At 38.7% G+C, this 14,539-nt stretch overlaps 1 protein-coding gene across 1 annotated transcript in view; it reads right to left on the bottom strand.

Annotated features, from left to right (window-relative positions):
- The window catches only part of Hoatz (HOATZ cilia and flagella associated protein), a 33,460-nt gene extending 18,921 nt beyond the window's left edge, over positions 1–14,539 (bottom strand). Inside the window, exons 1-4 of the mRNA XM_040285180.2 lie at positions 14,209–14,539; positions 10,098–10,535; positions 9,542–9,580; positions 9,029–9,099 (exon numbers count right to left, since the gene is read on the bottom strand). Of these exons, the coding sequence (XP_040141114.2) occupies positions 9,029–9,099; positions 9,542–9,580; positions 10,098–10,323 (336 nt within the window). The 5' untranslated portion in view covers positions 10,324–10,535; positions 14,209–14,539. The remainder of the gene's footprint in view (positions 1–9,028; positions 9,100–9,541; positions 9,581–10,097; positions 10,536–14,208) is intronic.

Here is a 14,539-nt window from a genome sequence, read left to right as displayed (position 1 = left end):
TACTTTTTCCAACCCCATGGTCACCATCCTAATTCAAGCGATGATCACCTTCCAAGTGGATAACTGTAATGGCCTCTGGTCCAACTTCCTCACTTCTGTTCTGGCCACTTTAGTATGTTCTTCATGTAAAAGTCTTTGATCTTTTCCAAGTGAATGTGGTACTATCATTCATGCTATAAAAATCTTTTAGTGGCATCTTATCATTCTTACTATAGCTTAACCTTCCTCTTGAATTTCCATATTGACCATTCCAGCTTCTGAGGTTTTCCATGCCTTTCCTAGCACAGATGTTCTGCACTTACGCTGCCTGGAACACCCTCTCAACATTCCCTCCATCTCTTCCTTTTGTCCCAGTTTATATCTACTTTTCCTTCAAATTTCAGCTAGTTAAGCTTTGTGAAAATCTCCCGATTCAATGGAATATATCAATACCACTTTATTAAATGTTCTGTTAACATCATGCGTAACTCTTTTGTAAGTATTTCTCTCCATAATTAGACTTTGTTTCATAGAAGGGCAAATTCTCTCTCTCTCACGGAAATGCTGCAAATCTAACCCAAGGCCTTGTGATTGCAAGGCAAGGGCTTGATTACTGGGCTGCATATACATATACCTCAGCCCTAAAGTTTGTATCTTTAAAATGTGCTTTTTGTTGTTGTTCATTACCGTATTTCAGTGCCTAGAACAATGCTAGCCACATAGAAGTGCTCTGGAAATATCTGTTGAATGAATCTTACACAATTATTCTTAATCAGATTCTCTTAACTTTGGTCCCATGAGTCACCTTACTGTGTATGACTTTGCTTGGCTTTTCTTGCTTGAGGTTGAAATTGTATGCTTGGTTTTGATCTCTAACTTGCTTATATCTTGTTAAACCTACAATTTTTAGTTGGTTCTGGCCAACATCCTATAAGGTTCAGCTTGGCCCTGCATGTCACTGAAGGGTCACCAAATATCTGGAGTAAAACCTAGACAATGTCCAATTCAACATATGCAGACTAATGTTTATACTCACACCAACACTTATTTGCTGAGAACTTTTATGATCAGAAACTCACAGATTCAAAGATAATATATAAAACATTATAGCTACAGTTAAGAACTATTTTTGTTCTTTGTGTTTTTGGTTCAAAATTCATCCTTTATAATAAAATGTTCAAGGTTTTGACTAAGTAATTTCAAAGTTTTTTTTCTAATAAATTGTTGAATAACCATGAAAATATGCACCTTTCCTCAAAGTTACTAAATAGAGTTTATGTCAACAATAGAGTCAATTTGAATTTATTTTTGAAAACATATTTTCTAGCTTGGCCAAAAAAAAAACAGTCAATTTTTGTTTTAAATCTCATAAACTACTTTTTTTGTGTATGGCAGTAAGGAATGACACAGATGTTCAGCAATGTGCTTGGAGTTTAGAAGAAGGGCATGTGCTTCTAGGACTTTGCTTTCTTTCTTTCTGATTATGCTTCTTCTTCATATCAATAATCCAGAATATAGAATATTGTCTTGATTCCATGTCCAATTCCTGTTTAGAATTCCATATATTCTTGGACAAAGGTCCTGTCTTATTTTCTATTCCTGACTCCATATTTCAGTTCTCATGGTAAGATTTCTCTTCATGCTATTAAATCTTGGCAGCATGCCCTTAAACTTCTGTTACCTTTCTCTGTGATCTCTTTCTTCTTTGAGCTCATACAGTGTCATCTATGGTGGCTTTTTTTTTCTGTACCCTACAGACTACAGTATATTTCCACTCTTGTCTATTGCTCCAATATTCTTTTTGCACAACTGATCACACGTATGTTGAGTACCTGTGTCCTCTGGGTTTTGGTCAGTCCTGTTCTGCTTTGTTTGCCTATTGAATGAATACCTCATATGATCTGAAGCTCAGAGAATGGGCTATCATGCAGAATCCTGGTCCAGAAAAGTTACAGCCATTTGTTCCTGAAAATTTCTTTGGTGAGTTAGGAGATCACCTACAATTTGTCAGGTCCTGTAATTATAAAGTTAAAAAAGCCATGGTCCTTCTCCATAAGGAATGTAGAACCTGCAAGAAAAATTCATTGACTACCCGACTCTAGTATATTTCAGGGATGATGACAGGAGATGCACAAGGTCCTAGGGAAACAAAGAGAAGGGTATTTATATCACAGTAGGGAATATGTGAAGGCTTTAATGAGACCATTGAACTGTTTTGCAGTACAAGTAAGTAATATCTAATGGAAGAAATGGGAGAAAGGCATTTCTAGGTAGAAGAAAGTGTAGTTTTGATATCACAGAGTTATGAAACACCTTGGTGGGTTCTTGGAACTACACATAGTTCAAATTGGCCATAGTAAAAATTGCAAATATAGAGGAATTGTGGTAGATGAGGCTGGGGAGGTATGGCAGGAGACAGATGTTGAAAGCCTCTGCATAGTAAATTGTTGTTTGACCAATTTTAGGACAGTTGATTTTTGTTATTTGCAATAGTTATAGAAAGTCTCCACAAACATTGAATTAGTGAATACTAAACCACTGCTTTAGATTCCTGTCAGCCAGTAGTCACATTTCAACATTGAAATAGCACATACCCCTGTTTTATGTGTGTTTCTGTTTTAAAATATACTGTTGACTTATCAACATTGAACTCATGACCAACATCACTATAACTCATGCCTGAACAAAGCTTGTCTGATGCATACATTTTCTCCATTAAGGCACATCACGACGATCCTTCTTTCACTTAGGAACACTAAGTAGCACTTCAGCACTTGGAGGCCATTTTGAACACCAAGACAAGCCTCCACCAAGGGACTAGTTACAAAAAAAGACACTTGTTTACAGTATGAGTTGAAACATGAAGGCAGAGTATAGCATTGTTTGAGTCAGCTAGGGACATGTGTTAGGCAGCTCAAAACTTTTCAACCACTTAGTACATGTCCACAAATGAGCACAAAAACAGCATTCATACCTAGTAGGCAAATTTGTAAATATGGGATCTATGAACAATGAGGTTGTATAATGTTATCAACATGGTGACTTGGGAACTATAAAATCTCAAGAGATAATACATAAATGCCTGTATCACTTCAGCTTCTGAGGGTGTTTCTGACCATATTTCATGTGACTAAAATACATGACCACAGAAAATGAAAAAGTGATGAAGTAAGTATGATACATAAGTCATCTCTGCCTATAATACAACTTGTCCAAGGATCTTTTTTTCTTGCTTTCATTATAGGCAAAGGATAAAGGTAGATTATGGTTTTAATTTCAGATGTATCATATTAATTTGAGTCTCCTGGTCCAAAGAATAATTCTACTTCTTCAATAAATTCTATTTGATTTGTCCTATTGCTGATAAGTGTTTACTAATTTGAAGAACAAGGCTTCTTATAACTGGAATCAAATCGATAGTTTTGAATTTATTTAAAAAATACATAGTCCCTTTTTAGTTTCATTTTTATATCAATAGTTTCATTTGGTTATATTTTATAAGCAGATAATTAATGTGGGTCCTTTTTCAATATTACTTTAGGGTTTGAACTATTTTTATTTTGTTTTTAAGATGAAGTCTTTGGAAGACAAAGTATACAAATCTTTGGGAAAAAAAAAAAAGGGAAGAGATATATTTGGGGAATGGCCCTAAATAAGTGTGGGACTGGGTCTGTTTAGGGCAAATAAATTCAGTTTTTTGATCCCAAATCTCATTCTTACCCCAACTATGTTTTCATGGATTGTAAATGTTACTAAAGAAAAGTAGGGAGAAATGTTATCTGTAACCTGAAAATATCCCCCAAGTTTGAATAGTTTAAAAAAATGAAGTATTATAGATGATGTAAAAGAGCAAAACACATTTATGTAATATTTTATTATTTCCTTGATACATAAATGCACAGTATCTTTTTATGATTCTTGCAGTCAAATGCCTTAATGAAATAGGAACACCAAGAATTTAGGTGACCAAATTGTATCTTTTTTTTTTTTTTTGCTGAAGGAGGAATTTGGCACTTTATGTTGGTATTCTCTTTATGGGGGAAAAGGAATTTTGTAAATACAATGTTAGGGCAGCATAGCAAAAATGTCAGGTAATGCTGTTACAGGGGAAATTTAGATTTGTCTAGGAAGCTAATTATTTTGATCTATTATTTTGATGCATAGGAGGATTTTCTTCCCGTCTTGGCAATGACATTAAGAAATTCCATAAATTTTTTGCTTTGGCTCTCAGAAGCTGACATAATGATAATGAATAATAATGTTAAAAAGTTTTCCAGCTGGGTTTAGTGACACAAACCTGTAGTCCCAGTTACTCCAGGGGCTAAGGTAGGAGGATTGCAAGTTCGAGGCCAGCCTCAGCAACATAGACAGACCCTGCCTCAAAATAAAAAATAAAAAAGGGCTAGGGATATGGCTCAGTGATACGGTGTCCCTGGGTTCAGTCTCCAGTCGTATTTAAAAAAAGTTTTCTACTTTCATGCCTCAGTATCTAAAAATATACATTTACGAAACTTCTAAGAATGTCAACATGACATGACTTGTTTCTGGTTCAAGAAGTTTCATACAGCAAACTTTGAGGAAGGCTTATTATATGGTCAATATTGGTTGTATAGGATGTATAATGGAATAGACTAAAAACCCATTCCCAATAAAGAGCCTATCTGAGATGCTATTCTGCAGTAGCTTTCGAGGTTGAGACAGGAGAATCATGAGTTCAAAGCCAGCCTCAGCAAACACAAGTTGCTGAGCAACTCAGTGAGACCCGATCTCTAAATAAAATACAAAATAGGGCTAGGGATGTGACTCAGTGGTTGAGTGCTTCTGAGTTCAATCCTTGGTACCTGCCCCCTCCCCTAAAAAAAAAAACCCTTTGTTTTCTCTTCACTCAAGTAAAAATTTTGATTCGACGTGGACATTTCCAAATATTACATATACAATATTTAATGTGCCTTAAAAACTCTCTGACCTCTTTTTCCTTCTCCCAGAAAATGAATTATTTATAATTCTTTTCATAAAGAGATAATCAGCTAAAGAGCTTTCTTAAAGGTGGCAAAACTGAAAAGCAAATTAGTTTTATGATTCCAAAGAATTAGCTGACTATTCATTTATTGTAATGTTTTCAGACTACTTTAGAACTCTCAAAGGAAGAATAATGGTCTAGTATAGTGCTTTAAGGTTTCCTTTATGGACAGAGTAAGGCATTTAATCTTGACAGACTCAATTGTTTTTGATTTCTTGCCATGTATATCCATCATAGAAATAGTAGTTGTGATTAATAGCATTTTGTTCACTAACCAAAGGCATTTATAATGTATACATGGATAATATTCTAAAATGGAGAATAACATTAAAGTTAAAAAACTTTAACAACTAAAAAATTAATATCTGTTGGGGAAAGAGGGCTATAAATGTACTTTCAGGAGAGATGGAAAATAATTTATAGATTTTCATGAATTTTAAGGAGAAAGTGGATGAATACATATTTAAGAGAGAAGATTCTCTTAAATAGATCATTGTAAATGGTTCATTAGTTAAAAAGATACCTTCCTAGTCCCCCTATTTTTATATCATCAGGCTAAAAACTATAAGATGGTGGTGGCACCAATGTAGAGAGACTATACAACTTAGAAAAATAGTGGCACCAAAAACTAGACTGTTTGAATTATTAAGGGAATCACATTTCCTCCCATCATATTCAGGTCCACAAGTTAAAAGCAAAATTGAGAAGAGGGGAGATGTGCTAATACATTAGATTTTGGTAGCATTCCTAGATAACATAGGAAAACTTGTTAGATAAATCTATGTTGAAAAGGCTAAACAAAATTGAAATAAAACAGGACCTCGTTGTAGCTCAGTGGTATAGAGTATGTGCCTCAAGTGCATGAGTGCATGAGGCTCTGGGTTCAATCTCTCTCTCTCTCTCTCTCATACACACACACACACACACACACACACACACACAGAGAGAGAGAGAGAGAGAGAGAGAGAGAGAGAGAGAGAGAGAGAGAGCATATAGAACATTAATTAGTTGAAATTATGAATTCACTTATTTAATCAACAATTATTCTTTTGAGTTCCAATAATCAGAAAGGCACTGGATTTAGCAAATAAGACATGATCTCTGTTTTCGTAGAGGGCATTTGTTGAGGACAAACTATGGCCAGGTGTTTTATATATCTTACATTAACTCTACGAAGTGGATATTTCTTATCATTTCTCCTTTTATATTTGAGGAAGCTGAGCATCATAAGGGGGATAGATTGCTCAAAGTCATGCAAATAGTAAATGGCAGAGTTAGACCTTAAAACCACCTTGTTATCTCTAAAGTTCACTACATTATGGTGCCTGTATCTACGAGGAAACAGAAACACACACAATTATCTAGGATACAGATCAGAAACTGTAAAAAGTACTAAGAGAGGATCTGTGACCTGCCATGGGAGCACAGAGAAGGGAGCGGTTCAGTTGGTCTTTGGGTAACCTCTGGGAAGGCCTTTCAGAAGCTGGCACTAGAGCTAAGCCTTAGAGGTAAGTGGGGAAAAGCATTTTAGGCAGAGACACAGAGGTGCAACTCACCTGAAGGTTGAAGAAACAGTTTACAGTCCCACATGCTAGAGTGGTGTTTCTCACACTTGGTGTATTTATATCATAGTTTTGATTTTAGAATTTTTGGCAACATACCTGAATAATGCCATGGTTAACAATCATTACAAAACAGTGAGTCTATTTCAAAGGCTTTAAAGTTAGGATCCTGGGCTTTGAATCCAGGCTCTGCCATTTTCTAGTTATAGGAATTCTGGAAAACCACTCAAGCTTTGTTTGGTCAAATGGTAATAATCATGAGGGGCAATTTTAATAAGCATATGAAGTGATACACATAAACTGCTTAGCTTAGTGTTTAGCACAAAATATACACACAACAAGTTGGGTTTTATTAATATCACATCACATATCTATAAAAACATTTGGTTATTGCAGGATTCCTTTTGCATCATGGTGTTTGCAATAATTTTGATCTGGAATATGCCCTTAGGAATCATGGGCTAAAGGCTTGGTCCCTAGCCCATGGTACTGTTGGAATGTGGTGGAAACTGTTTTTGGGGGGGCACCAGGGATTGAACCCAAGGGTGTTTAACCACTGAGTCACATCTCCCAGCCCTTTTTATTTTTTATTTTGAGACAGGTTTTTGCTAAATTGTTCAGGGCCTTGCTAAGATGCGGAGGCTGGCTTTGAACTTGTGATCCTTCTGCCTCAGCCTCCTAAGCCACTGGGAGTACAGGTGTGCACCACCATGCCTGGCACATGGTGGAAACTTTGAGAGGTGGGACCTCGTATGAGGTTTTAGGTCATTTGGGACATGTCCTTGAAGGGGACTGTGGGAGCCCAGTCTCTTCTTCTCTGTTTTTCACTCAGCTAAGAGGTAATCAGCTTCCTCCTCTAAGCACTCCTGCTTAGGGGAGGAAGGATATACTGCCTTGCCACAGGCCAAAAGCAATGGAGCCAACCAACCATGAACTGAAACCTCCCAAACTGTGAGCCAGAATAAATATTTCCTCTTTTGAACTTGACTATCTCAGGAATTTGGTTATAGTAATGGAACACTGATTAATACAGCATACTGAACCATATTGTATCCTAAACTAGCATATTCTGCCATATTATATATTATTACTTTTTCTATATACTTAGAAAATATACAGTTTAGTTATAAGCTTTCTTTCCTGCTGTCTTAATGTTTTGTTAGACCCATTATCTTCTACTTTCAGCAAATAGAATAATTTTCTATGTTGCATTGCAGGACCCCTTAGCTTAATGTATAATTTGGCATATACTGCACATATTGAAGCATAGCAAAAATATATTTTACTTACTGATCATTTCAGCAGCATATGGGTGGGCCAAACAGCATGCTTTGGACTAAATAGTTGAGAACAAACTATATGGAGTGTGTTTAGGGGGCATATGGGAAGAGGGAAAGAGACAGAAGTACATGATGGTCAGGTTGGAAAGGGACTAGAACATACTGAGCTAATGGAAAGCCATATAGGGGAGGTGCAGAAATGTATCTAGAAAAGTAGCACACTCACGTTTGGATTTTAAGAAGATAATTAGTGCATCCTTGAGGATTGCAGTATAAATCTATTGACAAACTCTACATCCTTCAAAACTAAGTGACTTTGGGAAGGGTTCTTGATCCCTTATCTTTGCATTCCAGCATCTAGTATAGTATTTGAAGAAGAGAAGAAAATGCTGACTAATTATTGGTGATCACGTAATTTGTTTGAAAGAATTACCAGGAGTCCACAGAGTGAATTGTGATCAGCAAACCGAAATGCATTGTTTTGTAATTTATGTAGAATTCCCGATACAGCCTTCAGAGTTTGCCAATATATCCAGTGATTAAAGACATTAGGCCAAAACAAATCTTCCATCTTTGCTTTCATAGTTCAGGAACTATTACAGGAATAGAGTTTACCCATGAACCAAACAAAAATGTTGCTATAAATCACTGCATTAGTTGCTGGGTTAAAGGCTCTGCCCGTATCATGAAAAGCAAAGAAGAAATGTTGCCAAAAAGAGACATGCTCAGTTGATTTGACTACACCAATGTGTTTAATTCCAGGCTTTAGTCAAAACAGGTCTAGGTGACAGACTCATTCCTATGATCATTTGATTGTGACCTATTAAAAGAGTTAATTGTTTGATTTTTCCTGTTCTTAACAGTATTTCTATACTTAGAACATTGTATATGGTTTGCGGCTTTATTGAAAACTGTGAATCTATCTTTCTTCATTTTTCTCTGATTCTGTTATTCCTGTATATCCTTGGGCTTTTGCAGAGACTCATAATAGCCAAAATTTAATAGAATTCTTAATTTTCAATTAAAATTCTAATAAAGCTTTTCTAAACTGACACACCAGAAGTAGCAAATTTTATATTCATGTTTAAAAAGAATATCACCAGCACCAAAAAATAAGTAAAAATGATAAAATAATCAGGAGTACTTAGAAATTTAAAGGAATCAGATGACATGAAATACTGGCTTACCTTTTGTAGATACTTCATTTTCTCCTCAGATTCCTGAATTCTTAGGGTGTTAGCAATAAAATCTGTATCCTCTAGAGGAAATAAAGTCAAATTCAATCTGAAAAATTTTATCATGATTTTATAATAACAAATTGATATAAAACTGGATAAAGGTTAAAAGAGTAGAAAACTACACACAGATATATGTGTTAATACTGTATGACCAGATTCATAAGTAACTGGAGACTGGATTAATTAGCTATTGCTGCAGGGAACCTCTAATCTGTTTAGATGATGAGTAAGCCTGAGTCAGGGCAAGAAAGAGTCTGTAGAAGATATTCAGGTTCTACATTTCTATTCAACCTGTTATAGAAATTTAGGTATTAGAAATAGTATGGTCTCTGATGCAGGGTCTTAGGTATGCAATTCAGAAAGTTATGCTAATATGTAAAATTGTACCTTTGTACTTATTACCCATTTTTCTGAAGAACCTAGGCATTCCAGATGTTGAAAGGCATTAAAGTTGGTACTTACTCTTATTCTCAAAGGGAATATGTTGGAGGTGACTTTTCTCTAAAAAATATAAAAAGTAAAGAAATCATTGGAAAAAACCACAACGTAAAAGGTGTCTGAATTTTCTATCCCCTTAAAAACTGCATAATAACAATTTTCACATCCTAGGCCTCATGTAAGGCTTACTGGTTAGTGAACTTGATACTAAAGTTGACTTTGCTTTCACCTTAAACTAGTATCCTTAAAATCCTTTTAGCCAACATATACTATTTCCTCAGATTGTTCCATATTGCTTGTCAAACAGATGCCATAATTTAAGGGGCATTTAACATGTATTTTTAGATGTAATAATGATACCAGCGATCCTTTTAGGGTGGAAGGATCTCTGGCAAAGTTCACGAACTACTTATACGTGTGTTATATGTATATGCCTTTTACTCGTTTTGTACCTTTCAGACTGAAATGATTTTTATTTTAGCATTAGGTTGGGAAGTTTCTCCTGGAAGGGGATCTAGTGTCTTCTAGGTAAGTTGTGGTACTGGAGGAATTACCTCTGAGGGGCGGCTACTTTACTCACCAGCCACAGAATTCTTAGTGGGCCGCGCCACCGGCAGACGCTGACTGCTGCCTCTGCTCAGCACCAGCTGAGATTCGTTAGTGGGATACATGGACGCCCCGAGCCAAAACTGTTTAGCTAAATTGGCATCCTGTTCCGAGCAGCCAGCGAACACCAGTAATCCCGGAGAACAAATTTCGTGAGACTCCTTCCCGTTACTAGAGTTGCTGCAGGGCCCTGTTTCCATGGCAACGCAGGACGCTTCTCCAAGCTCCCTCACCCCTCCCTCCGGACTCGGCAAGTTGGTACCAGCCGCCGGCGGAAGCTCTGTTTCTTCCCTAGGTGTTGGGGTCCAGCGCGAGCTCCTGGCCCATTTGAAGCCCAATTCTATGGTGATCACAGGCTTTGGGACCGCCGAGCCTTGGAGTCTAGATGCGAGTCACAACTTTTGGATGCGTCCTGTCAGAGTCAGTGGGGGAGCACTTTAGCCTTTTATATATAGCTTCGGGCAGCCTTCCACCCTTCTCCCCCTCCCTACCAAAAGATATCTTTATAAACTTTAAATTATTTGATTCCATCTCCCCAATCTCCCCTCCCAGACCAGACTGCAGAGGTTTAGCACCTGCTACTGCAGAAGTTCTGAGACCTGCGTTGGAAAATTCAATAGGATAGCTAGTAGCTAGTATTTTAGCTAGAGGCCTGGACTGGACAGATAGGTAAATGATTACTTAAAAAAGGGATATATCTAATGAGTGGGCCTAGTTCTTTCATGAAATATAATGAATTTTTTTGTTAATATATCCTTATGAAAGTATCAACAACTGCGAATAACTTTCCCGGGGAATTTTTGTTAATCTAGGAACAATTTAACCATTTCAGCAGTAAAAAAATTGTGATTATTATGGCAGGAACTGAGATGGACATCATAAAGCCAACTGAGGAAAGGAAATGGACAAATGATTATTATCCACAATTTATATCTTTAAGGCACTTTATTTTTTCAAAATATTGCTAACAATATAGTCTCATAGGTCAAAGATCGATAGCCACAAGTCAATAACAGATCAACCAGTTAAAGAAAAAGAAAAACATGTAAAATAATTTTGGTTAAGAGCCTGAAGGAATATTAAGAAATACACATACATACATTATTACATATATTGTATATTTAGCAACTAAATGCTATTTTTCTTGGTTGAGCAACCGGTAAGTAGGCAATGGATAACATCAGCCATTCCAACAGACCTCTCCTCCAAACACATTGATGATGCACAGGCAGCTCATTTGGATGAATCCCAATCTTTTTACCTGGCCGTGTGGTTAGTGATTGGTACTATTAGCAATCAGCTAACTACACTGCCTAGTAACTAGACTCACAGAGAAATAACTTCAGTCTTAAGTTGGTGCCTCCATTTGTTGTGATAGGCAAATCATTGGTTACATTGGAGTTCACTTAGTTGCTGGCTTGCTGAATACGTTACTAATGGAAAATAGTAATGAACCCTAGCATACAGCCGTAACTGTTACATGGGGGAGGGGTTCTCCAAACAGTTTAAATGTCTTTTCTGAAAGCCTTTAAACTCCGCGCATTTCTTCCTTGCACGAGACCGTACCATCCTGGTTGGACTCCCTAGAGATAGCTAACGATTTAACTATCTGGAGAGCAGCCAGCCGGTTCTGTGGGTTTACTCGCACTTTGGCAACTTGCTCCCGGACAAACGCTGACGCATCGCACTTCCAAGCGCTGCTGACTCCTCTCCAGACTCCGCGGGGCAGCGGGTGATGCTGTGCCTTGTTTTGATGGCAGTGGAGTTAGTGATTGTAAGCACCATAGTACAATCAGCTAATTACACTGCCTACAAACCGAGCACCGGGCGCCCGCCGCTGCAGCTCCCGGATGGTCCGCAGTGCCGATGTGGAGTTCCCGAGCCGGCTGGCCGCCCGCGGGGACCGGGCCCCCGCCACCCCCCACTGCACCTGAGCCGACACCTGACAGGGACTGGGCGCGAGGCCCTGAGCCGGGGTCCTCCGCCGACGCCTCCAGGGTTGACCGGCCCGCACCAATGCGGTGGCCCCAGCGCCCACCGCGGGTCGTAAGGCCTGCGAACAGCCCGGCCCACGGGTCCTGCATCCCCAGGGCCGCGCCCCCGACCCCAGGTGACCCGCGGGAACGCCAGGTTCCCCCTCCCCGCGGTCTCCCGCACCTCCCAGGGCCTTCCTGCTCAGCTTCCCTTCCCCTTGGCTTCTCCGGGCCGGTCTCCCACTTCTCTCACGCCGGGTCTAGCCCGCATCAGAAAACTTCTCTTCAGTTCCCAGCCCAGACCCTAGAGCCGGCTCCTAGCCCCGTGCGCCCCGCAGCGCCGAGCCGCCAAGTGACCGCGGCGGTGGCTGTGGCGGGCCAACCGCCCTTGGAATCCCGCGGGCCGAGGGGGCGGGGCGGGCGCGAGGTGTGGGGAGGCGTGGGGGAGGGGAGGAGGCTGAGAGTTGGGGCTGTGGGCGGCCCCTCTGGGGGCCTGAGGAGATGGAGGAGGTGGGAGCACAAATTCTTGATGAGTTTCCCTTCCTGGTGTAGCTGTAAGGGCAAAGAGCTCCTTCTCCTTTCCCCGTTCCCCCCAAAGTTCCACAAAGCCCACCCAGTTTTCATGCCCATTATGATCTGAGAAAACAGCTTCCCAGGTACCTCAGAGGGTAGGCTTGAGTTTTCCAAGCGGAGGTAGGCCTCGGTGTCCCCTGACACGCAGGAGAATTATGTTTGAGGTGGCCATTGCACCCTTGCTTAACTCTGGGGATTTGGGCTGTGTTCTTAGAGGGCCATACAGTGAAGTGAGGGCTCCATTTTCTAGTCAATAGCTACCCAGCCAGCTCCTTAGATCAAAGTGTGGTCCTTTTGGGATCAAAGCCTAAGCTTTGTACTCCTCAAGGTCAACCTCAGGCAGAACTACTAGCACATACTTGTTTAAATACTTGTTACATGTTCAGCATTTGTTTTACCCTCCACCTTAGGCTAGGTGGTGACACAAAGTGATCACACATTATTTGCCATTCAAGACAGTGTACAATAAATTACTAAACTGGATAGACGTTACTAATAGAAATAGAAAGGGAGGCACCAAGAGAACTGTAATGAGAATGTTCATGGAGGAGGTCAGATTTGAGTAGGTCCTGGGAGCAAGAGTAAATTTGGGTATTCAGGGAGAAGTCTGCAGAGGCCAGAGAAACTGTCTAGTGACAGTTTTGTTTTCCTGTTCTTGCAGTTTCACATCTAATGGTGTGGATGTGTTTGAGCGTGGGATAGGTCAGGAAAGGGGACAGTTAAGAGGATTTCTGGGTAGTATCTACTAATAATTTTTTCCTTTTGATGTTTTCCCCCTTTTTTTCCTTTAATGAGTGAGTAGGGAGAGGAAAAAAAAATATTGTGATTAGACACATGGTAGAACTCGATTGGAAGTAGTCCCACTAGAATGTGGTTGTCATGCACGCAGTATAGAGCAATCATTGTTGACCCTGAAGGCTTAATTCTTAATTATTTTCCACAAAGGAAATTTCTAGCCAGCTGTAGATCGATTCCTAAAACCAGCAAATGGGCTCATAGATGCCACTAGTAACACGAATAGGGACAGGCAATCTAGACTATTAGACACAAATTCCAAACTAAAAGTATTAAAACAAGAACTTCCCAAGGATGAGTTTGAGAAGGTTATAACATTATCTTTGACTATTAAAGATGCCTTTTTTTTTTTGCCAAAAGCATACTTTGTTTTGTGAAGAGTAAGAAATCAAAGTGAAGTAGAAAATGTTAATTGTAAAAATTAACTTATAAAATTAAATTGTAAAAGATCACTTGCAGATGACTTTTGTATTCATTCATCCCATATTTGGGAGATGCAGAATGTTGTAGCACACATTAAACAAATCACTTCATACTTATTTAAAATATACACATAAATGAAAGTAGGAATGAAACAGCCCTCATTCCATTAACAATATGCATACCTAAAACTTTCATGAGAATAGTCATAGAAACAGTTCTGTTTCTTCAAATTATTAGTTGTTTTTACATAATACTATATGTAATGTTTCTTTCTGATTTATTTTTAGTTTAAATTATTAGTTGCATTTTAAGTAATCTTACCTGAGCTGGATTGTCGTCATCCAAGGTGATGGTTGTGTTAGATGCCTTGAAAATTAGAAACTTTTCTTCAAAGATAATCAATAAAGAAAATTTATGTAAAAGTCATCAAGATCCATTGTGTACTAAATTTTTAAAAATGTACTTATTTTGTGTGTAGTATAATTAAAAAAGTGAAGTACATCAAAAAATGTGTGTGGCCTAGGTTTGTTTGAAGAAAAGAATGCTTGTTCATAGGGTTGCTGTTGATTTGGCCTGCAGTTACTAAAGAAACTCCAAGGATCTTGTCGCCTTTATGGTTCATGTCTAGGCATGCCTGGAGACCAGGGAGACC

The sequence above is a fragment of the Ictidomys tridecemlineatus genome, chromosome 4, assembly GCF_052094955.1.
Source record: "Ictidomys tridecemlineatus isolate mIctTri1 chromosome 4, mIctTri1.hap1, whole genome shotgun sequence".
In the NCBI taxonomy this organism is placed as follows: domain Eukaryota; kingdom Metazoa; phylum Chordata; class Mammalia; order Rodentia; family Sciuridae; genus Ictidomys; species Ictidomys tridecemlineatus.
This window is presented reverse-complemented; position numbering and strand designations above follow the sequence as displayed.